The 25,536-nt window shown below is 47.5% G+C and overlaps 1 protein-coding gene across 1 annotated transcript in view; it reads left to right on the top strand.

The window, feature by feature from the left end:
• Positions 1–25,536, top strand: part of LOC138503980 (ras-related and estrogen-regulated growth inhibitor-like) — a 550,084-nt gene that overhangs the window by 489,336 nt on the left and 35,212 nt on the right. The window contains exon 3 of the mRNA XM_069624127.1: positions 7,721–7,794. Coding sequence (XP_069480228.1) covers positions 7,721–7,794 — 74 coding nt within the window. The remainder of the gene's footprint in view (positions 1–7,720; positions 7,795–25,536) is intronic.

Here is a 25,536-nt window from a genome sequence, read left to right as displayed (position 1 = left end):
ATGGCCACCTTATAGGTGTAGCATTTATAACGATTCTGGTCCTCCGGTCCCGAAAAGAAACTGGAGTATTCAGGAGAGAATGTCAATTTCACAAACTCCATATAATTTACTTCATTTTTAATTCCAAATGAGGATATCATTTGTTCATACAATTCTAGATTTTCCCACACCGAATGCTTAGCGTAGCGTTTTTGTGGTGTGGGGCCATGAAGCTCTTTATGGCCTTGATCTGTCTAATTGTATCTTTGACACAACCCTTTCTTTGTTTCCCTGTCTTCCTTTTTCTCGCACCTGAGCCTGTTCACCTTCAGACTCAGAGCTGCTATTGGTAGCATTCTAGGTGCTCCCTATCTCTGAGCTTTGGAATACCTCCCAGAACCACAGGGTCTTGACAAATCCTGCCTGTGCCGCTGTGAATTCTCAGGGTCATTTCCCCGGTAGTCACCTTTTGGCACAAGTTAATACTCAGTCTCTTCCTCAGACTGACTCAACTGTGTAGTCTTCCGCTTCCAGACATTCTGGGGAAAATCACCCCTGCCCCTGAATGTAAGGAGTTCTTTAAGATGCCCTTCCTGGACTGAAGCTTTTAATGTTCTTCTCCAGTGAAGCAAGCTAGGTGGGTTCTCTGCAATCTCATTTTTTTAAAGTCCAACTCGCTCATTTTCTCATCAAGGGAATTTTCATGGTCTCAAGTACCCACTGGATTATTCTGAACTTTCCAGGACACACTGGTCTGGCCACCTTACCTTGTGTGTGATAGAGATGAGTATTCCTCATTCTCAGATAAGGACTGGCCTTCTGGATCCGTTTGGCTAGGCCTGGGTAAGTGTAGGTGCCCCATGTTTCCTTGGGCTTTGTAGGTAGAAAGCAGGAGGTCTGTCACAATCAGCCCATCGGAAATTGTGGTTAACTAGCATGAGGATCCCAGTGTGGAGGGCCTCCCCCCTGCATCGGAGGGCCCTTTTCCATATCTTGATTTGTCAGGGTGCCTCAGTGCCTGCATATGCTTTTCAATTTCATTTGCCAAACCCTCACACCTGCTTCTCTCCGTCCTTATTTCTTGATGATGTTCAAAGAGCTGGCTGTTTAACTCTGAGACCAGGGCCTGATTGGCCTCGAACACTTTACTCTGGGACATTAATCGATCTTTCGATTCCCTGATTTCATTCCGACTTCACTCATTTTTGTTTTGTGAGGCCTGCATACGGCGTGCATATTCAAAATGGCTTGCTTTCAAACTACCAATATCTTTCTCTTACACGTTTCTACACTGCTACACCCATAACAGGTCAGCTTCCACTTGCCTCACTTACAACATGAGTTCTATATTTTCTTGCCTATTTCCAGTCTGTTCCTGAGAAACCTACTGACTCTTTTCTGCATCCATTTTCAACTGATAAACCATCTGTGCAAGGACACCGATTCTCCTGGTTGAAGAGCTATTTTTCCATTTCCAGTTGAATTTTCTGTTGTTTGATCAGGTATAACAGAAGGTCCATATGTTAAAAGTAATTTTGGGAATCAACCACTTTTATAATTAACTGCCTGTTTTCGTTTTGGAACTCCTTTATTTGTAATTGAAGGGCCATAAAGTCATCTAACAGCCCTCTATTATAAATATTGTCATCATTTCCCTTGCAGTGTGCTCACATTTTCCACGCACACTTTATGTGCATCTTGCAGTGCAGAAAAGAGTGACTCACACTCTGAACTCTTATGCTGCTAGGTGTTTAACTATATTTTAGTTGTTCCATGAGGCTTTCTTGTTTTAACTCAAACCTGTGGGTCTGCTGTGCTTGATTTTCTAACTGCTCTTTCTAAGCCTCATTTGGAATCTCAGGCTGACTCTGGGCACAAGTCTCACTCTTCAGCACTCACTCTTCCACTAACTGCAAGTGAAAGCATAGATAAGCTAGACTCAGTTCTTCTTGAGCATTTTGGGTCATATAAAATGCCTTTAATGCTTTAGCCATATCCCAACTTTACACCCAAGGTCAATTCCTTCTGATTTGACATCTTGAATCATTTTAGCTCCCTTCATCCCCCTCTGTCCACTGACCGCAAATCAACAGTTTAGTAAGGAGGTGTCTCCTGGCATCATCTAATTCAATGGTATTTATTTTTGTACTGGCCTTTTTTCAATTTTTGTAGTATGTCCTTTGCGCAGGGGCAGAAATCACCCCGTTCGTACCTAATTTCCACTCACAATGCAAAATCAAAATCGGTTCTTACTCAATCTTCATTTATCACCCATACACCACTCTGGAACTCGGGATTCAAGTCCTCGCAGCACTTTAACAACACAAAGATGACTTTGCCTCCACCTTAATGCAATTACATCAAAATGAATAGTCTGTCACAATGCATTTGTCATGGGTCAAAAATAGCCAGTCAAATCCTGGCCACGAGCCTCCACTGTGTAACGGTATATTGAGAGGCCACTCTCAACACAGGGAGTTCCTTCCATAATCAAACTAGGTATCATGCAATAAACTTTTTAATGTCAGTTCTTTATGACAGGTAATAATAGATCACACTTAAATGTCACACAGAACTTTTATCAGTGGCGTAACCAAATTACCCTAATTCTAGACAAAGGCAAGCCGGCCCTTCTGCTCCTCCTAGACCTCTCGGCCGAATTTGATTTAGTCGATCATGCCATCCTTACGAACCATCTCACTCAGGCCGCACATTTCTCCAAACAAGCCACAAATTGGATCACCTCCTTCCTCGAAGGAAGAGTAATGAAAGTGTTCTCTAATATAGCTAATGCAGAGCCTACCACCATCAGGTATGGAGTCCCTCAGGGCTCATGTACGGCTCCTACCCTTTATAATCTGTTTACCAAGCCACTCTTTGACAAACTGGACGCACTTGGGATCGCATACACCAACTACGCGGACGATACCCAAGTACTCCTCCCACTCTCAGGACTATACCATCAGGACGCAGCCACCCTCCAGAACGTATACGCCACCATCCAAGCATGGATGGCCACTAACGGCCTATGTCTTAACGGAGACAAGACTGAAATTCTCATCCTGGGGTAAAAATCCACTCTCACTAACCTCGACCCACTTTACACCTATTTCTGCATAGACAATTGTGTCATCCCAGTTCTACCTTCTGTAAAAACACTAGGGGCCTCATTACAACCCAGGCGGTAAGTTCCCTACTTTACCACCATGGTGTAAACTCTGTTTACACCATGGTGGATGGCGGATTTACCGCCCCATTCCAAGGTGAGTGGGGCGGTAAATCCCCATTCCCCATTTACCCTTCCCCATTCCCATTTTTGCCCCATAGGCCATAATGGGAGTGGGGAAGGCGCTAATTACGGCACCGTAAATTACGGTGCCGTAATTAGCACCAAGGCGGGTTAGCGCCTTGCATTTTAACGCCTGCTAAAAGTAGGCGTTAAAATGGTAATCAGGCTTATACCCTTAACGCATGGGTTGTAATGAGGCCCTAGGAGTCCACCTCGATGCCTCTCTTTCCATGGACAAACAAGTCAACTCCATTGTTTCAGCCTCCGCCTTGAGCACTAAGCTCATTAATGCCATTAAACCTTTCCTAACCAAAGATAATTGCCTTTCTATTGCCAGAGCCACCATTGGAGCCAAACTGGATTATTGTAATGCGCTATTGGCTGGCACCTCCAACTCCAATCTCAATAAACTCCAAACCACACAGAATAATGCTCTAAGAGCAGCCCTCAATATACCTAAAAGGGACCACATCGCGCAAGCCAGAAAGGCAGCACACTGGATTCCTGTCAAAGAGCGCATTACATTCAAAATACTTACCACTGCACACAAATGTATCAACCTGTCCACACCACCATACCTGTCTGATACGCTAACCAAGTCTCTCTCCACCAGACGAACTAGGCAATGCCACTCCAACCAACTTAAGGTCACACGCATCAACCGAGCTAGAGCAGGTGGAATAAGTTTCCTCTACATTGCCCCTAAGCTATGGAATGCACTACCTAGCACACTTAGAGCAGAAACCTCTCTCTCTGCCTTCCGAAAAAATCTGAAAACCACCTTGTTTAACTAATTCCCTCTCCTCATGTTGTTTACTCTCTCCTCCTCCTCTCCTCTCTCCTCTTCCTCTCCTGTAGCTACTTCTCTTCTCTTGCAACTAAGAAATTATTTCAATGTATATACAACTAGTCATCTTCATATCTGTTTTCTTCTCTTGCAACTAAGTAATGACTTCAATGTATGTAAAACAAGTCATTTTCATATCTGTAACAAGCGCCACGATGCCCATTGGGCTGCCTGTGCGCTAAACAAATGCAAATAAATAAATAAATAAATGCAATAAACTTCTCTCTACATGAATAACTCACACAATTTGGTTGGGAAAACACAAATCACAATATTTTACTTTATACAAATTTCAAAATAAATGATCATCAACGCTGGTCCCTGAATAAAATCACTGTACATTTACAGTGCTGTACAATTTCGGTTTTCCTCTGTGCCTAAAAGGCTAGCAGTAAATAAACAAAGGTTGATTTAGGAGTGGGTTTTTCAGACCCCCCCATACTTTGGTCAGCGTTGGGGAAGCGGGACAGAGAAATTGGGATGATTTAAGAATTTTGAATGTCAGACCCTCCTCCACTTGAAGGCCTGTTTTGGGCAAGCTGGATGGTAAAAATTAGGAGGATTTGAGAATTTTGGAATTCAGACCCCCTCCACTTAAAGGCCTTTGTTGGGGAAGCTGAACAGAACGATTGCCCAATTAAACTACAGACTATAGTTTTCAGCGCATACGGGTAATGAGCTTTATTAATTTCAAATTTTAACAAAAATCATCCTGTGGTGTTCTGCCAAGGAGAATTAATTAAATTAATATTTTGTTTAGTAAAATAGGCTAAGGATCTACACAGTCCCCCCTTTTCCCCGCTATAAAGGTAAATAATTTAAAGTCACCAGATTCCCCCACCCTTTAGTTGCAAAGCGTTAAATTCTACTTACATTGAAAATCTCAATTTAAAGTTCTGAAAAAACCAACTGCATGTCACGACCCTCTGAAAGGACAGGGGAGGGGTCTGGTCACTCCACTCTCAAGGATGGTTCCCAGTACACCAGTACCACCATAGGACCCAGTGAACATTTAGGCCTTCCCAACAAAGGACAGCTCCACCCAGAAGCAATCTCTTCCAGATCTCCTTTTGGTGTTTCCTTGTGGCTGTCAGATGATACATTTTAGTAGCTCTCTTGATGGTAATTTTAGCAGCTCTGTCTCATGGTAATTTTAACAGTTCTCTCCTTTGCTCATAGTGCATACACTTTACATACCAGTGATGACACCATCAAGGTTACAACATGTGGTTTTTCACTGCAAGAGCTCTCGCAATGAGGATTGGCCACTTACCCTTCTCTCTACCCCCCATCTCTCTATGGATTGGTTTAGGAGTCTGGAGCAGACATATGGCAATTTCCATTTGCAATACCCTTTTGGTTTCATGTTAATTTTTAACAAAAATCTAGTTATGTGTCAAACCCTTTGTGATTTACTAGGAACTGCCACAATATATTTATATCCCACTTCAGCTAATAATGGGGAATTTAATAAAACAGCTGGGTCTGCACCATGTTGCCTGGGTGTTTGGAAATTTGTTGCCGTTTTTGCTAAAAGCATAATGGTTAGGAACATGCAATGTATTCCCCACATACCTAATTTTATTCCCCACCAGTTCGCCAACTGTTAAATACGGGACATGTTCATAGCAGCCACAAACACCTTTTAGCTCGCCATTACAATTCCCTAAGTCGCAGGTGGATGAATTTTATTTCAACAAAATTGCCTGGAAATGACTTAATGAAAATGACACATCAATCAAGGAAGCATGACCTATGGTTGCTGAGAAAAATGCCTAAATGATAATAGTCCTTTTAAATTAATAGGAGATCTTTAGGTTATGCAAATTGGAGCCCTCCTGCCCCAGCGCCCTTTGCCTCTGTGGGCCAGCCTGTGACCAGAGCTTTTTTTTATGAGTCTCTTTGTTGTTTGAAGTTGGTAGCTGCCAGTCGTAAACACTTGGGAAGCTTTGGCAACACAGCGATCTCCCTCCCCACATTGTTAACATGCACTGGCTAGAGCCATTTGCTCTGCACAGAAATGAGCTTTCAGAGACACCAAGTCTGGGGAAAGTCTGTTTTCAACACTGCTTAGCAGCCACACTTTATTGCAGTTCTAAACAGCTGGGATGCAATCCAGGCTTTCAGTGTGGGAGTAATTTGTGAAGTTTGCCCCATATCAAGAAAAAGGGTCTGCCTCCGGCCTACAGGAACATTTTTATGGAAACAAAGTGGGTTTTTGTTTTCAAATGTGTGCTGGTATTTTGCACCTGAAGCATAATATACATAACATCTTGTCAACACACAATAGGTTTTTCCCTGACATCTTTATGTTGGCAGCGGAAAATGTTTCTCTTCTCTTGCTTTAAACTGCAAACACTCATGCAAAGTCATTTTAGTGTCACTGTTTGAAAATCCTGCTTTTCATGTGAAAGGGGCCATTGGATTTCTTCTGCCACCGTGAATTAAAAAGGCTACTTTTCCTTTTGTAATGACAGGTAAGCCTTTTCACATCCTTGTGTTACGTGCAGAAGCCCCACTGTCTGCCTTAATAGGCCCAATTTCTGTGTGAAGCTTTTTCTTATTTTCTTTGATGAAAGCTGGCAAGCCTTTTTTTCAGTGGGCCCATCAGTTCCATGAGTTTGGGGCCTTTGATTACACCCCACAAACCAAACAATCAAATTCCACCCTGGAAGGAAGTTATTTACACGTCCCATAAGCAATTACATCTCGCTATCTACAATACTAACTATATATTAAAGGCCTCTATGTTCATCCTGAATTCCAATAAGAAAACATTATAGGCTTCATCAACTCCCCCACTTGCATCAGCAGTGCATGCTAGGCAGCAGCAAAGCGCCCATCATCATCACTTGTTATGTGATGCAGTAACATTTACTGCATAGGAAACAATGGCATGCCATCGCAACGACCATTCATATTTAATGTTGGTATCCCCACTTAACACAATACTGGTATTGCAGCGCCTCTAAGAATGCACCCCGAATGGCTGTGGAAGCCAGTCTCAGCACTCTGGTAGTCTGGAATTCATACAGCACAGAGCTGAGAATTTCACGTGGGCTGCACTATCAGCACTATGTTAAGCACTTCTTTAAATATGACTCAGTCATGGCTCTATGGGCTGAAGCATGGAAAGGGTGTGGGTGTAAAGATGCTATGTGGATCCCCTGCGTGCTGGTGGATGCTGATGTTCTACCATGGTCCAGGCTGCACCTGGTGTTGTTGACCATTTCTATATCCCCTTCCCCCATTTTCCCGGGTTAGCGCTCCTCCAGGTACAATTGCAGTCATGTTCACATGCCCATGTAGTCCCCAACATGTATTAAACTCTGCAAGGGCATTCCAGTACTGTAAACACTAATATTCTATGAACTTTCCAAACAGAAGCAGCAGGAAAACTTGGCTATTCGGACCCTTTTGTCGGAATTCTGATTTTGAATCATGTCTGTCTTTTGCACATGGAAACGTTGTCATTATTTAGAGGTTGAAGACAGAACTGTCACACTCGCATGCTTGCAATTCTGTAAATATTAGGCAATGCAAGGCACTGCACCATGACCTTGTTCAGAGATCAAAAGCCAAATGATTGTCTTTGTTTTCCGCAGAAATGATTTACAGACACACTGCTGCCATAGACGGGGAGTTCGTCCATTTTGAAATTCTTGATACAGCTGGACAGGTACGTTAATCGCCGACAAATGTATCTTGTATAATTACAGAGAACTGCCATGCAAATGTGGGGCAGCATATAAAATACAGGGGATCAATTCAGTTCCAACAACACCTACACGTGTAAACTGTCACTATAGCACAGCCACAAGAAAAATATTTCACATATGCATATATGAACAACATAGGTGCATTTGAAAAGTGCAACACAAAACTGGATGCACCAAAAAATTGGCCTCAACCTTCCAGGAAGTGAATGCGGAATTGGGATTGTGTGACACGAGCTTACCCAAGAAAGGTCTGAACCCCGACTACACGTTTTACTCTAAGTCTCATGACGCCTTCTCGCGCATAGACTACATACTGGTTGATTCATCAAGGCAGGGAGAGGTCACAAGCACGGGAGTGGAAACCGTCCCCTGGACAGACCATGACATGGTCAAGATTAGGATCGGCCTCCCCCCTGCTCCCGCAGCCGGCTCCCGATGGAGCTGTAACGACCTCCTACTACATGACAGGGAGACGCGCCAAACCCTTCTGACAGCCATAAATGATTACTTCTCCCTCAACGACAACGGGGAGGTAGGCACTATGGGAGTATGGGAGGCATTCAAGGCAACTATCAGAGGTACCCTGATTGGCATTGGCGCAGGGAAAAAAAGGGAGAGGGTCCGGGAAGAGAAAGACCTGAAAACTAAAATAAAGGCCATACAACCGGGTGGTAAACTGAAAACACAGATGTTTCCTGGGCAGTGGGAGGAATTGCAGAAGCTGCGTGCCAGGTTGGCTGACCTCCAAGTAGGACAAACGGAAAGGAAACTCTCTTTTCTTAAACAAAGATACATGGAGAAGGGGGAAAAGGCCGACAAGATACTGGCCTGGAGACTCCGCGAACTTAGGAACAGCAGGAGAGTGAATTCAATCCGCTCTGCGGACGGTAACTCGACTGCAAGGGACTCCAAAATAGCGGAACAATTCAGGCTATATTATGAAAAGTTATACTGCTCAGAGTACAAAGGGGATGGGATGGACGTTGATAGATTTCTGGATTCGATCCCAGTCCCGGGCCTACTACCAGACAAAGTTGACACCCTGGAAATCCCCATTTCCCCGGAAGAAGTAATCGACACTATCTCCTCCTTAAAAAGTGGCACGGCCCCGGGAGATGACGACTTCTCAGTTAAATTTTACAAGACTTATAGATCCACACTCGCCCCCTTCCTGGCTAAGCTGTTTAACTTTGCACTTAGCCAAGGATCCCTCCCGCCCACAATGATGTCAGCCTTAATAGTGGTCTTACCTAAAGAGGGCAAAGACCCAACCTTATGCCAATCATATCGCCCCATATCACTCCTAAATACGGACGTTAAAATACTGGCTAAACTCCTAGCGAATAGATTGGCAAAACTCCTCCCTACCCTGGTACATGGAGACCAAGTGGGCTTTATCCCGGGGCGCCAGGGTTCAGACAACATTAGAAAAACCCTGGACCTTATGCATGAAGCAACCGAGCAGGGAGTGGAGGGGTATCTCCTCTCACTCGACTCAGAAAAGGCCTTCGACCGGGTCGAGTGGCCGTATATGATCAAGGTCCTTCGGAAAATGGGAATGGGAGATAATTTTTGTCGGTGGGTCGCAGCACTATACAACTCGCCCACGGCGAGAGTATTGGTTAACGGGGGTACATCTGAGCCCTTCTCCCTCTCCAGAGGCACCCGGCAAGGCTGTCCCCTGTCACCTCTCATTTATGCCCTGGCCATGGAACCCCTGGCCATAGCGGTTAGGAATGACCCGGGAATCACGGGAATACGATGTGGTGAGTGCGAGTTTAAGCTCTCCCTATTCGCAGACGACATACTTGGCTATTTGACCAGCATTCAAGAATCCCTACCGAGGCTGTTTGAGCTCATACACCTCTTTGGCTCCTTCTCGGGGCTGAGAATAAACACGTCCAAATCAAGCATTATGCCCATAGGCCCGGGAGAACAGGATGTTGGGAACAGAACCGACATCCAAGGGGTAAGAATTGAGCGGGAATCTACAGGATACCTGGGCACCGTCATCCCCAGGGACCTGTCACAACTATACCAACGTAACTTCCCCGGAATTCTCGCCCGGGTCAGTAACGATCTCAAAAGATGGGCTCCCCTTACGCTCTCTTGGCTCGGACGGATGGTTACGGTTAAGATGAACGTCCTACCGCGCCTCCTCTATCTCTTCTCAGCACTCCCTGTCGTGATACCCGAGGCCTTTTTCGAGGTACTCCAGTCCCGTGTCCTGCACTTCATTTGGAATGGCAAAAGGCCCAGGATTAAAACTTCCACTCTGACCCTCCCAAAATCCCACGGTGGCTTCGGACTCCCCGACTTTAGACTCTACTATAAAGCAGCTCAGCTTAGGGTGATGTTGGAGCATATACGGGAGGATATGCGTACATACTGGACGTATGTCGAAGACACCCACGCTCACCCAAGAAAGGTCAGAGACTACCTCTGGGCTCCGCCCAGGTCACTTCCCCCACACCTCAAGGCACATCCTACCTTAGCAGTCCTATGGACGCTCTGGAAACCCAGCAAAGCTAATAAACTGATATCTACATGGCCTTCTCCGATGTCATCACTCTGGGGCCCGCCCATCGATCTGGGCACGAGGGGCTTCCGGGACACCCAGGCCTGGTCGGACATGGGCCTGGAAAGAGTCTCCCAGCTTACACGAGAAGAGGGCTTCATTGAATACGACAGCTTAACAGAGGCCCTGGTGGATAGGCCCCCCACTGTCTTTGAATTCCTGCGGCTGAAAGGGATACTTACCCAACCTAGATGGTCTGAGCAGCTTAGCCGCCCCCTAACCCCATTCGAACTCATTCTGGCCAAAAGCAGTTCGCGTAAGGGTGCGCTGTCTAAATTCTATAGTGTACTGATTACAGCAGACCTGGAGGGCAGACAACCCTTCAAGCGCATATGGGAAGAGAGGATGGGAGGGTCCATAGATGATCTCACCTGGAGTGCGGTTTTCAAGGGCATTTTCACGGGCTCCTTATACACAGCAGCTATGGAACATAACTTTAAAATCCTTCATTCATGGCACCGCCCCCCGGCTCTAATGTCTAGAATGTACCGGGATGTCTCCCCCCTCTGCCCCAGAGGATGCCACCAACGGGGAACCTGGTTTCACATGTGGTGGAACTGCCCGTCCATACAGATTTACTGGACGGAATTGCTTAGCTGGATCAGAGACACTGAGGGCTATGGTCCATCTTTGCACCCGCTGGAAATCCTACTGGGCTCCCCCATGCCTGAGTCGGAGGTGAATACCTTCCCCAGGATCATCTGTGCCATGTTGCGGGCAGGGAGATTGGCGCTTGCGCAAAAATGGAAGAGTTCCCTGACCCCCTCCAAAGAGGAATGGCTCTGCAAACTTAGGGCGATTTTTAGTTATGAGAAACTCTCAGCAATAGCAAACGATTCCATGACTGATTTTGTCCAAGAATGGACAGCAGTGCTGTTGCATGATGACTGTATTACTATGCGTCTGTAGATGTTTAGGCTAATGTTTGCAATACATGGGCCCCCGTACTTCTCAGAGATCGGGGCTAGCCCTGACTTAACCCCACCATGGCCTTACCCCGCTGTCTTAAGGATTATTGTTCTTTGACGAGTTCTATGCAAGTGTTCTCCACTAGGCTTATCGTAGAAGCATCTTCTCTAAACATGGCGTGTTAATTGTTTGGGGGGTGGGAACGGGAGGGGGGTAATATGGGCTGGGAGTTAACCAAAAAATGATCCAGACAATGTGATTTTCTTTTGCATTTATTGTTGGGGGGATAGGCCAGTTGGCCCACCCAGTCATGTACGTTGTCAATAAAAAACAAATTTAAAAAAAAAAAAAACTGGATGCACTCACATGCAATTAAACATTTTTTGGGTTTGAGGTTTCTATTAAAATTGCATTTATTGTTATTTAAAAGATATCTTGTTTTCTCTGTTTTTCTCATAAAAAGGGCAGAGTGTTTGAATACATCCCAAATCGTGTACTGCATGAAAATGTACAAAGGTACTGTGTGCTGACATGTGCAAGAAAATGAACTGTGCAAACAGGCAAAGTCAAAAGTCCAAAATGACTTGCAAAATCAATTCATTGATGTCAGGGAGACCATTTCATAATTGGGTGAATCTTCACGTTTTCTTAGAATTATCGTAAACCCTTAATAGAAATCTTCAGCAGAATATTCACAAACCCCATGTGTAGGGTGCCAACTGTTACAGTTCACCCGGCACCCAGCCAAACCGTCTGGAGGCATGCAGGGGTCAGTCCTGAGGAAACAGACAGTGTGCAGGGGGGTCAGAATAAGCAGAGCAGTGACTACTTGAAGGAACTGCACAGACACTCGTAGTGATGCTCAACGGGACTAAGGGAGGCAGTATATTGGAAGTGAGAGTAGTAACTGCTGGACCCATATGCAGGCAAACCCTTACCTTTGTTGTGCTGGGGTGTGGGTGTGTGTCTGGTCGACCCCCTCCCTCACCATGAATTATTACACCACAACATTTGGGCAAGTGCTGGCAATAAAAAGGATGTAGGTCTTTTTTGTTACAGATCCGGTTATGGAAATAAACAATATTTTCATATCAGTAATCATAAATTACTTTTGGGCACCGGGTCTTGAGGTTACCCCCTCAGGCATGTGCCGCCACACCCAGGTAGGTTATCGGATGCCTGGGTTCCCCCAAAAGTAAGGTTATATGCAGCCTCTGGTAGCTAAAGTACTGGTGATTTCTCTATAAAATTGTTCCATGCTGTGCCCCGATAGGTGTGTGCCATGCTTGTGAAACAGATCAAGGTCACCCAGTGTTATGGTCGGGTGTTTTATAAATCCCAACAAACTGGCTATACAAAATTTTTCCAGGCCTCTATTTAACTTTCTCCTAGAGTTGTCGACTGATTTATAACAGGCGGCCCCCTGCCATATTTTTCTAGGCAGGATTGCTGAAAAATAGATTTCCCTGTCCCTCCAATTGTGTGCAATGCCTGAAAGCGATGCACATATTTCTTCGTATAAAGTTTTTCTGCCCATGTTTACCAGGTCGTTTCCCCCTAAATGAAATATCAAGAATTCCGGCGGGTCTCTGTATGCAACTAAATCAGCTAGCTTGTCATGGATGTCTGGCCAGTGGAGGCCTCTGTAGCCCCACCATGATGCGATAGTGTTCCTGAAAACTGGACCATCGTTGGTTTCCTCGGCCCAACGCCCTGTTCTGAACACAAACGAGTGTCCGACTATCCAGGCTGATCTTAGTGGTGGGTCCCGTTCGAATGTTGTTTCTGGGGAGAAAAACAGTGAGTGTAAGAATAAAAGAGATGGGGGGGGTGCAGGGTGGAACTATATCAGTTTAGGTCTGATGTATCTTTTGTAACAATCTGACTTCCAACACCCTGTTTTTTACTTGTTGGGAGCCTAAGCTTCCCTGCCATGATGAGGTTGCTGCCCCGATCCTAAATGAGTGGGTGCCGAAATCCTTTGGATTCCACCCAGCTTTAGTGATTGCTTTCATCAGTACCCCTTTAAATTGGTAGTGACTTAGGGCTGCTGTGTCCCCGTGTATTAGGAATCCCCCCCCCACTTTGGGCCGTTGTGCATAATATAGATTGGTGATGCACACCGGGCAATTTGGTGCATCGTCAATGCAGCAAATGTTGATGGCCCTTTTTGCCCCGGTTTTGGATCGTTGTATTTCTATGTTGACGCTGTCCCGCCTAACCCTTGTTTCCATCATGCCTAAACCATTGTTGGCTTTTGTGCTGGAGGCAATGAGTTCCCCCACCCGGAAAGCCCCGAAATAGGCGAGGAAAAAATGCTGTTTTAAATAATAATGTTTCATATGGTTGAGAAGTAGGATATTGCTACAAGGTGCCTTTTTGCCCAATCCTTCTTAAAACCCTGTTTGTGCACCCACTTTAAAAAGATTTCTATGTATTTTATTGTAATTAGCTCTACATGGTTTAACCCTGTTGTTCTAAGAACCATTTGCAAACACTTACTGTATTGCGCTGTAGTGCTGCTTGCCAAGGCTTTCTTAGCCATCTTTTCTAGGAACCCCGTTGCAGGGTTTGTGTTTTCTGTGGGCAGCATGCTGCTGCACCCGGTTTTAAGGTGCCTGGTTGTTGGTGTGCATCTCGGCATTGGCCCAAGGGCGCAGGCGTTGACGCAGATTTTTCTAGCTTCCCATTATCGCCCAGCATTCCGCTGGGATCGATGTCATCTTTTCTTGGGTGTGAGGTGCTAGCTCCCGGAATCTTGTCCACTGAAAGCGAGATAAAGCGTCGGCAAAGTTATTATCTGCTCCAGCGCTGTATTTGGCTTTGACAACAATATTTTCATGCAGTGTGGCTGTTGTGATGGCTCGTAGTACTTTGAGTACCAAGTGGCATTTGGTGGTTCTTCTGTTCAAAATCCCTACCACTGCCATGTTGCCGCACCAGACCAGAAGTTCTGTGTTAGCTAGCTGCCTGCTCCATATAAGTATGGTTAGTCAGATGGGGAATATTTCCAACAGAGTGATGTTTTTTGTCCATCCTGCTGCGTGCCAGGTTTCCGGCCAATGCCCAGCCACCCACTTGGTGCCTAGTATGGCCCTGAAACCTTTGCTCCCTGCTGCATCCGTAAAAAGGACTCTTTTGTCCCCTGTGTTCAATGGTGTGCGCCAAAGTATGGTCCCGTTGAAATTTCTGAGGAACTTCCCCCATATTTTTAGATCCTCCTTCACTTCACTGCCAAGCCTGAAGTAGGTGTGGTTTGGTGCATGTTTTGGTTTTGAGCTCCAGGCTCCTGGAAAATACCTTACCCTGTGGGATGACCCTGGCTGTGAAATTGAGGCTGCCTGCCAGTGATGGGTGGCACTAGTGCATCACCAAATAAGCCAAAAATAGAAGCATTGAAGTAGAGCTCTGGAGGAGCCTACAAGTATACAAATCTTCCAATTTGATGAAAATGGTATCCTTACCTGGCCTGCAAAAGAAGCTTGGTAAAGTAATGGGGTTCTCAGGCTCACACACCACGCTGGAGTCTGGAGGTAAGTTACAGGTAAGTTTATTCCTGACTCTGAGCACAGGTAAGTCAGTTGATAGAAATACTGGGACATCCACCCCAGCCAGCACAGCAACTCCAATTGTCACTGTAGAACCCCATAGAACCTTGTCTCACCAACACTCCAGGCTCCATATGACATCACCATCCTGCATCTACACCCAGATACAATTAGGACACTTCTCCCTCCCTTCTAAACAACACAAGGAGAAAATCCACAACACTACCAATCACTTCTTGCACAATCCACGTGTGGCCAGCACGCAGACCAATTAAGACCAACACACAACTCCCTGACCTGTGCATGCCAATCAACCCCACACCACAATACCAACACACAAACACAAGATGATCACATGGAAACCCTGCAGAGCAACAATCAAAACCAGGTAATAGGAATGACGGAACAAACCTGAACAAACAAACCTAAACATGCCAAAGCACCAGAGAAAAATATTCAGGACTGGAACTGGAATGCCTAGATGTGAAAACCAACACCATGGTAAAGCAAACCTGGAAACGCACAAGCTCCAGGGAAAAATTGAGAACTGGATCTGGTACGCAAAGATGAACCCACCAACACCAAAGGAAGTAAAAAAACAAATGAGATCCAAACTCCAGCTAAACTACCCACTGGAAACACATGATAAACTACCTACTGGAAACACTGGAAGCCCAAAGTCCAACTCCAAACACCACTGGAAACAAGTCCCAAACACCAATCTATTGGAACTAACAACTCACCAACTCCACTCCCTCCTCTAACATCCCATCAACTCAACACAAATTGCAACCACCAAGCAAACTTCACAATGCGACTCCCGGTAAGCAAACAATGGAACATGAAAAATCCTAAGTACACAACACCCCAACAAGTCCATGACCTGAACCTGACGTCCGGCAAAGAAGATAGAGGAGAACTTGCTTGATACAAATCACTGAAAGAAAAAAGAAATCACAACCCGGTAGCACCTCACTGAAAAAACACCTCAGACCTACCCGGCCATCCTGAACCCCACAGCAACTCACTGCAAAAACACCTAGGACCCACCCGGCCATCCTGAACCCTGCAGCACCTCACTGCAAAATACTTAGGACCCACCCGGGCATCCTGAACGCAAAAGCACCTCACTGCACAACCACATAATACCATACATACCGAACCAGCAGCACCACACTGCTAGAGCACCACACTTCTAAAACACCCAGTACCAAAAACATCAACCTGGCAGCACCTCACTGCACAAACGCTCAGGACCCACCCGGCCATCCTAAGAATGCACCCCTCACTGCAACCACATAAATGCTCAGAACCCACCCAGCCATTCTGAACCCTGCATCACCTCATAGCAAAACACTCAAGACCCACCTGGCCATCCTGAGAAATGCACCAAATCCACCTGGGGAAAATCCCCTACAAACAACACACCTAACATAACAACATGAAAACATGAAACTACATAATGTGCTTTGCCCCAAAAACACTGGAACCAAAACTCAACATCAAGTTTCAGCACCTGAGTTGAGCACTTAAGTCCCAGCACTTACCCTGAACCCTCATGTCCAAAGAGTTTAAAACTAAATAAAAATCCAAATACAGAACCCACAGACGTGAAGTGTATGAAGTTAGCCCATAAACCGTATTGCAAGGGGCGCAGGAAGGAAAGGGACACAAAGGCCAGTGAGGAGCAAGACGCACAGTGCACCTTCGTGCAAGTTGCATGCACATGGCAACGAGAGTGACCCCAAGCTATCATGCAACACAGCAACGCCAGGCCTCCCCCAGCATTTTTAATGTCCCCGGGTGAACCCCCAGTTTCGTGGGAAGTTCTCCACTTCCTCTCCTATAAGTGCAGGTGTGCCACAGGGAGCCAGTATCTCTCCTCAACTCTTCAATCTTTTCATGAAATATCTATGTGTATTGTTACAATCCATCGGTGTGCACTTTACCAACTACGCCAATGATACATAGCTGGTGATAGAATTGGAAGGAGACTATCAAATAGACAAGGAAAAGATTACAACCATATACAGCCTGATAGACAGATGGATGGAAGACAACTGGATGTGTTTGAATAGTAAAAAAAAACGAACTCATGATTTTCGGGTCCAGTCAAGCAAGGGGAAAACTTGGTAAAGAGTTTGAAGAATTCACTATCAAAGACTCAAGTATCAAGGTGGTCGCCCATGTGAAAACACTTGGGATGATGCTGGAGGCATCCCTGGGATCTGAATCCCAAACCAACTATCTCCATTAAAATAATGCATATTATATCAGGCTACTGAGAGCAATACGCCCTCTACTAACAGAAGAAAACATGGGCACAATTGCCAGTGCCATTATACTGGCTCGTCTTGACTACGGCAACTCATTGGCTCAGAGTAGAGGATAGAATCCTTTTTAAATCTATGACCCTGGTTCACAGGTGCTTATATGGAGTGGCTCCATCCTATTTTAGAGCCAAATTTACCTGATACACCCCTAAGAGGGCTCTAAGATACCAAACACAAGGTAAGTTACAGATACCCCAGGCATTCCGAACGACTGGTGCTGGGAACTCCTTTCCGATTTGTGCTGCTCAGCAGTGGAACAACCTCCCAGTCTCGCTGAGAGTAGAGCCAAAATTGCTCACTTTCAGAAAAAACCTTAAGACCCATCTTTTTAAATAACGCTCCCTACTATCTTCTGTTTCTGCGAATTACAGCTTAACATGACTCTGTCTCTCTGCGCCCTGATGCCTGCGGGCTTTCGACGCATTACAAACATATAAAATAAATAAATAAATAAATACATTTATGGGTGGATGCATTCAAAGTGTACATAAGAGCGGCTGGAGGAGTGAAGTACAGCGATGATGAAAAGGAGGTGGCATTATTGAATTTCCTGGGGACCGAAGGACTCATAGTCGTCAGGCATCTCCCGGGTGAAGAGGTGTATGTCCCAGGCAGCTGAGAAGGGGAGAAAGTTGTGAGCGCATATGAAACAGCGCTCAGAAAATTAGGACGGTTTGGGAAAAGACCCAATGTAGTACTTGAGCGGTACCACTTTTTCTCCAGGGCACAAGGAGTCGAGGAAGGCATTGATGCCTATGTTACGGCGCTGCGGACCCTCATGGCTACATTCAAATTTCCAAGTGTGAGCTGGGTGTAGATGCAGGATGGTAATATCACATGGGCATCCGTGTGAGGGTGCAGGATGGTGAGGTCATATGGAGCCTGGAGTTTTGGTGAGACAGAGTTCTACGGGTTCAACAGTGACAGTTGGTGTTGCTGTGCTGGCTGGGGTGGATGTCCCAGTATTTCTATCATCTGACTTACCTGTGCTTGTAGTCAGGAATAAACGTTCCTATAACTTAACTCCTGACTCCAGCGTGGTGTGTGAGCCTGAGAACCCCATTATGTCAATGGCGACGAGGATGGGATTCTCAGGCTCACACACCACGCTGGAGTCAGGAGGTAAGTTACAGGTACATTTATTCCTGACTATGAGCACAGGTAAGTCAGATGAAAGAAATACTGTGACATCCACCCCAGCCAGCACAGCAACTCCACCTGTCACTATAGAACCCCCTAGAACCCCGTCTCACCAACATTTCAGGCTCCATATGACCTTACCATCCTGCATCCACCTACAGATGCCCTTGTGACATCGCCATCCTGCATCTACACCCAGATGCCATTACGATACCTTTTCACTTAGTAATGGAGTAAGTTAGAAATGTGCTCATTTCAAAACCATTGCTCGTGTAAACACGCAGATCTATACATACACAATGTGCTCTAGTATGTACAACATGTGAGGGTTAGAGCTTTTCTGCTCTTTGAAATTAGTTGTTCTTCAGTCGCACAAACCAATTATTTATGGTTTGTTCATCTCGGTGCTTCATTTTTCAAGGACAGGCTGGCATTTTTCAGGAGGATAACACATGATAAGGCACTTGAAACACATACCTGCAGTTTGCGGCACTCGCTTACCCTGATGCGGTTGAGACACTCGCTAAATTGTTATGGTCATGTTATTTCCTACAAATACACTCAGCCACATTCCTCAATTTCCTTGAGGATATCCACCTACAACTGCTGTTTTCATACCAAACATGTGTAGTTTATTTGCACCTCAAAACTGTTGAGGTGTCTTCTGGAGGCAAATTGTACGTTAAGGCATATACTCCCTGTTGATGAGTCATCAGCAGACCCTCATGCTGTTGGGGAGCAGCCGCTGTATGCCTGCAGCTGATCTGTATCTGCATGGAAAGGTCCTGCTTCTGAATGAGAGAGGGGCGCCCATGGCCTCAATACATCTGATGAAGTGTCAACTCGCTGATAAAGAAGCAAGCAAAGAGAGATTAGTTACACACTCAAACCTGGTTTACAGCTTGCCTCATTGATAGTTTGCGTTTTTTGGCCTAGAGATTTTTTACACACAGGGTGCTCTGTACGTTGAGCAAGCAATTCAAGTTTGAATTTAAGTTTGAATTTAAGAATGTGATTGAATATTTACAGTTTAGCTTGAACCTTTTTTAGATTTAGAATGTGGGATTTTTTTGAATCTGTGAAAACCTCTAGGAGGGCAGCAGCAGGAGAGCAGGCAGAGGTTTACCACACTTCAGGCGAGCTCCCACAACGACCTTCCCGTTGGTTCACAGACACAGGCAAGGCATGAAGCCTCCTCGGGGTAGCTTTTGTTTAGCTCGTGCTAGTGCAGACCAAACTCAAAAACCTGGCTCTGTCAGCAGTTCCCGGGTATGCAGATAACACATATTCAAAAAGAAATTGAGATTTAAAAACATTTATTGCACCCTGACCCCCAACAACAAAGGACTATAAACAGTTTCCTGAACCTGGTAGAGATCATCTGGGCTATTCTGATGGTCTCCCAGCCCACATCACATGGGAGGAACTGCAGAACTACCCATTTTTAAGGCAATTTCTTGCCACATTCTGCCATTTCACAGGACCCTGAACATCACATGTGGTCATACAGCATACACACAGCTCCCTGCTACCTGCTACATTAAAGTACTTGCAACACCTTCTTGCACCTGGTGGATGACAACTTGGCCTTTCTGATTGGCTGTCAGAGGGTTACACACTGGGTCTCTGGGGCCTCATCACGACTTGGGCGTTATTAGCCCTACCGCCGAACTCCCCGGCGCTAATAGCGCCGGATCACGAGTTCGGCGGTAATGTTAATCCCCATTCCCTATTGAGCCCATTCGGGAATGCCCCATTCCCCATTGGGCTCAATGGGGAATTTTCGCGCTCTTACCGCCGGCGGATTTCCCGCCGGCGGTAATAGCGCAAATTTTTGGTGGATTTCCCCCCAGCTCAGAGCTGGGGTGAAATCCGCCGAAGCCCTGATTTGGCGGACCCTTAAATCCGGCGGTAATAGCGCGACCGCCGTATTTAAGGGTTACCGCCAAAGTCGTGATGAGGCCTCCCCAGGACGTCTAACCTGAGCATTCGCATTCAAGGGCCAAAAGCAGACAAGGCTGATTCCAGTAGACTACTCGCTTAGTCTGGTAGGGCCGTAAAGGTCGTGTGGACAGCTCCCCCTCTAACCAACAAAGGGTATCCCAGTACTCTTGTGTCACCATATGACATCCTGTGGTAAGCCCTATTTGTCTATGAAATAACTAACGTCCAATGTCAAACAGCCACATACGTTTCTCCCTTCTGCTCTACACCTCTCTATTAGCAGTGAGCACCACCCTTCTGTTTCTGCATTTACCTAATGATAGGAAGCCCACGCGGAATGCACACATGGGAATGCACACGTGCTTGGCATATGGAAGGATAATTCACAAGCTTGTATTCGTACAGCAATTAACTAAACTGTGTGAAAACAACTGGACTGTGATGAAACAAAAAGAAGGAAAGTATTTACACTGGATGTGATTATGTTTCACCTCCCATTGGCATTGTGGGATTTCCAGGGGTTCCCGAACCATTGCAGCCTTCCCAATCAACCTTCTTGTATGTCTTTATTCCACAAAACCATTAACTCTCTTTGTCAGTTGAACGATCTCTCTGACCAGATGATGGTAAAGCAGTATGAGGGTTCAGGAGTTACCACCACCATCACATCGCTTCTACTCATGGCTGCGGTCCCTTCTTCCCCACGACTTGCAGGGTAATTCATAGAATTTCGCACAAAAGTGTCGCACGCGGCTGGCGCACAGTGTGCGCGTGCGAATGTCTGCGCCAGCCGCGTGTGCTAAAATCAATTTCCACGCACAGCGTATTCATGGATTTTAGCCTCCAAAACCAGCCGTGGCGCAGAGTGGCGCAGCGACCCAGCAGCAGCGCCAGTTACGCCCCCAAGAACGCCCTCGCGCAAGGAAAAGCCATCAAAATTCCCAATTCAGCGCAAAGGGCTGCGCTAACCCTGGACCAGTTTACAGGGCTGCCAAACAGCAAACGCCAAGCGGGGAACGTGTATTACTGGGGTGTGCGTGAACTTTCACACGCGAAAGGGCCTGTGCGAGTGGGGTACGTGTATTACTGGGGTTCGCGGAAATTTTCACACGCGATTTCAGCAGGGTACGTGTATTACGGGGTTCGCGGGAACTTTCACATGCGAAAGGGCCTGTGCGAGTGGGGTACGTGTATTACGGGGGTGCGCGGGAAGTTTCACACGCGATTGGGCTGGGTACGTGTAGTTCAGGGGTGCACGGGAAGTTTCACACGCTATTGGCCTGTGTACGTGTATTTCAGGGGTGCGCGGGAAGTTTCACACGCGATTTCAGCAGAGTACGTGTATTACGGGGTTTGCGGGAACTTTCACACGCGAAAGGGCCTGTGCGAGTGGGGTACGTGTATTACGGGGGAGCGCAGGAAGTTTCACACGCGATTGGGCTGGGTACGTGTATTTCAGGGGAGCGCGGAAAGTTTCACACGCGATTGGCCTGTGTACGTGTATTTCAGGGGTGCGCAGGAAGTTTCACACGCGATTGGGCCTGGGTACGTGTATTTCAGGGGAGCGCGGGAAGTTTCACACGCGATTGGCCTGTGTACGTGTATTTCAGGGGTGCGCAGGAAGTTTCACACGCGATTGGGCCTGGGTATGTGTATTTCAGGGGTGCACGGGAACTTTCACGCACGATTGGGCTTGGTACATGTATTCCAGGGGTGCGCGGGAACTTTCACACACGATTGGCCTGGGTACGTGTATTTCAGGGGTGCGCGGGAAGTTTCACACACGATTGTGCTGTCAGATCAGGGAACGCGTATTTCGGGGGTGCGCGGGGAGTCCTACACGTGAATTGGCAGTGTGGGTCCTCCCAGGTTCCCCCTCTACCCCTTCCACGGCCCCTGCAGGCAGCCCACACCACAGGGGACTACCCCACACCCCTGGTCATGTCCCGCAGGCAGCACATCCACCATGGGCATGCCCCCCAGCCAAGCCACATGTCACGTTGAAATATGATCACCAACTCATGTCTCCCAGCACCCCCACCCCCAGCAGTGCAGGGCACCTGCCAGCAGGCCCCCACACATGTCCCACTCATGTCCCCTTGCACCCCCACCCCCCAGCAATGCAGGGCACCTGCCAGCAGGCCCCCACTCATGACCCCTTTCACACCCACCCCCCAGCAGTGCAGGGCACCTGCCAGCAGGCCCCCACTCATGTCCCACTCATGTCCCCTTGCACCCCCACCCCCCAGCAGTGCAGGGCACCTGCCAGCAGGCCCCCACTAATGTCCCCTTGCACACCCACCCCCAAGCAGTGCAGGGAACCTGCCAGCAGGCCCCCACTCATGTCCCCTTGAACCTCCACCCCCCAGCAGTGCAGGGCACCTGCCAGCAGGCCCCCACTCATGTCCCCCTGCCCCTAGGTCATGACAATCCTCAATCATGGCCCTTATGGTCAGCCTCCCCAGCCCAAAGACCCAACCAAGTATTGCATCCACCCACATAGAAAAGGCAATTACATGATACAACACCAATGGCAAGTATGTAAATGAACACATGTCCGTCACACACACACCATGGTTCCAAGTGAATGTGAAAACCCATATCATGACATGCATGAAACCAATGAGATAATACCACACATCGAAGTATGAAGAAAAAAATGTATTAAAAGCAACATGAATGGAATTAAAATCAAACAAACAACAATGGGAATAAAAAAAGAAAATCTGCATGTCCGTAAAATAATGAAAAACAAGAAATCATAATCCAAAGGAAAGGTGTCCAAAGTATCAGTCCAACAAAGCAAATCCAAGGGAAAAACAAAAGTGAAAACCATTGCTCCATGGGGAAATCCAAAAAAAAGAGATGAATCCAACAGTGAACTATATACAGATGAACAATCCAGGGTCCATGATCCCAACTGAAGAAATGAAACCTATCAAAAATACTACCTAATGAAAAACTATATACAGAAACGTGGTGCATTGTCCAAGCGCAACCAAAATAAAGAAAAAACCAAAGGAAACCTAACACTATCTAACTATTTACAAGGGCAGCCGGCTAGTCCGACAGCTCACTTTTGGATGTCCCGGGCCAGGGCATCATCAAACTCCTGCTCAATGTCCCAGAGGCGGTCCTCTTCCTTGGCCCGAGGGTTCGCAGGGACGACGACATGTTCTCCTCCAACTCCCTGCGAATTGCCTCGAGGCACTCGGCCCGCCTCAGGGCCCTCCGCATGGAGTTCTCCGCCCTGACCATTGTGAGCTGTGCCTCTTCTGCCCGCTGCCGCTCCGCATCTATGGCATGGCCTAACCGCTGCCACACGGAAGACACTTCCCGTCCTGGGTCCACCTGCCCTCTGGCCGATGCCTGCCCCTCCGATGACGAAGGCCCCAAGCCATCATGGCTCCCACCTTGTTGCTGCTGCTGCTGTGCCTCTGCCCGTGCCCTGGCTCTTGCTGCCTGCACATCCTCCTCCGGCTGGGGTGCAGTTGTTGAGGTGGCCACCCCTGCTGGATGTCCGACTCCCGACTGTGGCAGGGATGTGTCCTCCACCAGCCTGGCCGCAGGGCCAGAGGCAGCTCCACAGGGCACCCAGGTGACACATGGGTGGGAAGATGGCACGGAGTACGACTGGCGCATAGGTGGTTCAGTTGAGGAGGGGGTCGGAACAAGGCCCAGCAAACGGAGGAATCCGGCCCTGGTGACCTGTCCCAGTAGGTCGACGTGGTCAACGAGCCATTCGAGACGACATGCAGTCTCCCCATGAAAAGACTGCATTTCGCCTCGCATGGCCCGTTGACGCAACGCCACACCACCCAGGACAGGCTCAACCAAGTCCCGGATAGCCATGTCCGCAGGCAGAGGAAGGCCAGTTGTCGTAAGCTCATCCCCTGCCTGAAAACGGGTCTGGACGTAGGTATCCCTGCTGGTGCAAGATGATGCAGTCACAGGATCGGGGACAGGATTACACACAGGCACCTCCGCGGCCTATGCTGCCTCCTGTCCCTGCCCCTGCACTGCACCACTAGCACCAGTGGAATCCCCACCTCCAGACCCCGTCTCTGTCCCTTGCACGGCCTCCTCCTCAACCAAACCCCCCACCAACAAGGATGACTCCGTGCCATCTTCCTCCGTCGGGCCCTGTGGGGTCTCAGCTGCCCCTTCTGCTGCCGAGGAGTCCAACTCCGACCTCCGCCTCTTGGACCTCCCCTCGGCAGCTGCGACCTGGGACGCGGCACCGGTCTCCTCACTCCCCGACGAGATGACAACCTGGGAGGGGAGCCGGGCCTTGCGTCTCCGGCTGGCGGTGCAATCCCTGCCGCTGTGCTCCACAGCACCCTCTCCGCCCTCTTCATCAGTCGACGCTGCAGACAGGGAGAGATAGGAAACAGGCATCAGGACACTGTACAATGGACTCATACACACATGACAGTTGCACACGAGTGTCATTGTCAAACTTCAGACATGGCATCACAATCCCCAACACACATGTCATTTCAAATCACACACATGAGCTATTCCACAGCCATATCGCAACAGCCAGCACCATCCATACACATACAACAGCATGAGCAGGCAAAGGTGAGCCAGACATCACATGAGACACAGGGAGTGCACTAGACATGCACACACGCCACCACACTTACATGCATGTGTACACCTCCACCAAGTGTCGCAGTGATGAGATCGGCATCCATGTCACTTCTGGCAATCAGTCTTCTACATATCAGTCTCACATGCATCCATGTTGCATGACAGTTGCACACTTGTCAGATACACATACATGCACATGTACACAGTGCAGATACATGCAGCTGAAACCAACATCCATGTGTGACACCACAACCTTGACAACTGACATACACAGTCATTCAAACATGTGTGCCTACACATCTGCATTTGGCCTGCATGCTTACCCACAAATACACCATCCATGTGTCTCACACATGAAAGTACTTGCATGTGTCAGCCTCACGGCCCTGTACATACACATCCATACATGGCTCTACAAAACCACATGTGCAACCTACACACTACTGGCACACCACCACACGCACAGCTTCCAATCAGTATGTATGTACACTTACCGCTCGACTCCAGACGGGTGTGCCTCTCAAGGACCTGGACGTGGAGCGCTGGGCATACACGTTCCAGGACCCTCATTTGGTCTTTCGACAGGTGGCCCCGGCGCCCCTTAGCATCCGCTGCCTTCAAGAGGCACCGGGCCTTGTTGAGGGTCCTCGAACT

Source organism: Ambystoma mexicanum, chromosome 11 (assembly GCF_040938575.1).
Source record: "Ambystoma mexicanum isolate Mex_15411 chromosome 11, UKY_AmexF1_1, whole genome shotgun sequence".
Classification (NCBI taxonomy): domain Eukaryota; kingdom Metazoa; phylum Chordata; class Amphibia; order Caudata; family Ambystomatidae; genus Ambystoma; species Ambystoma mexicanum.
Note: the sequence above shows the minus strand (reverse complement) of the source record. Positions and strands in the feature narration are given on the sequence as shown.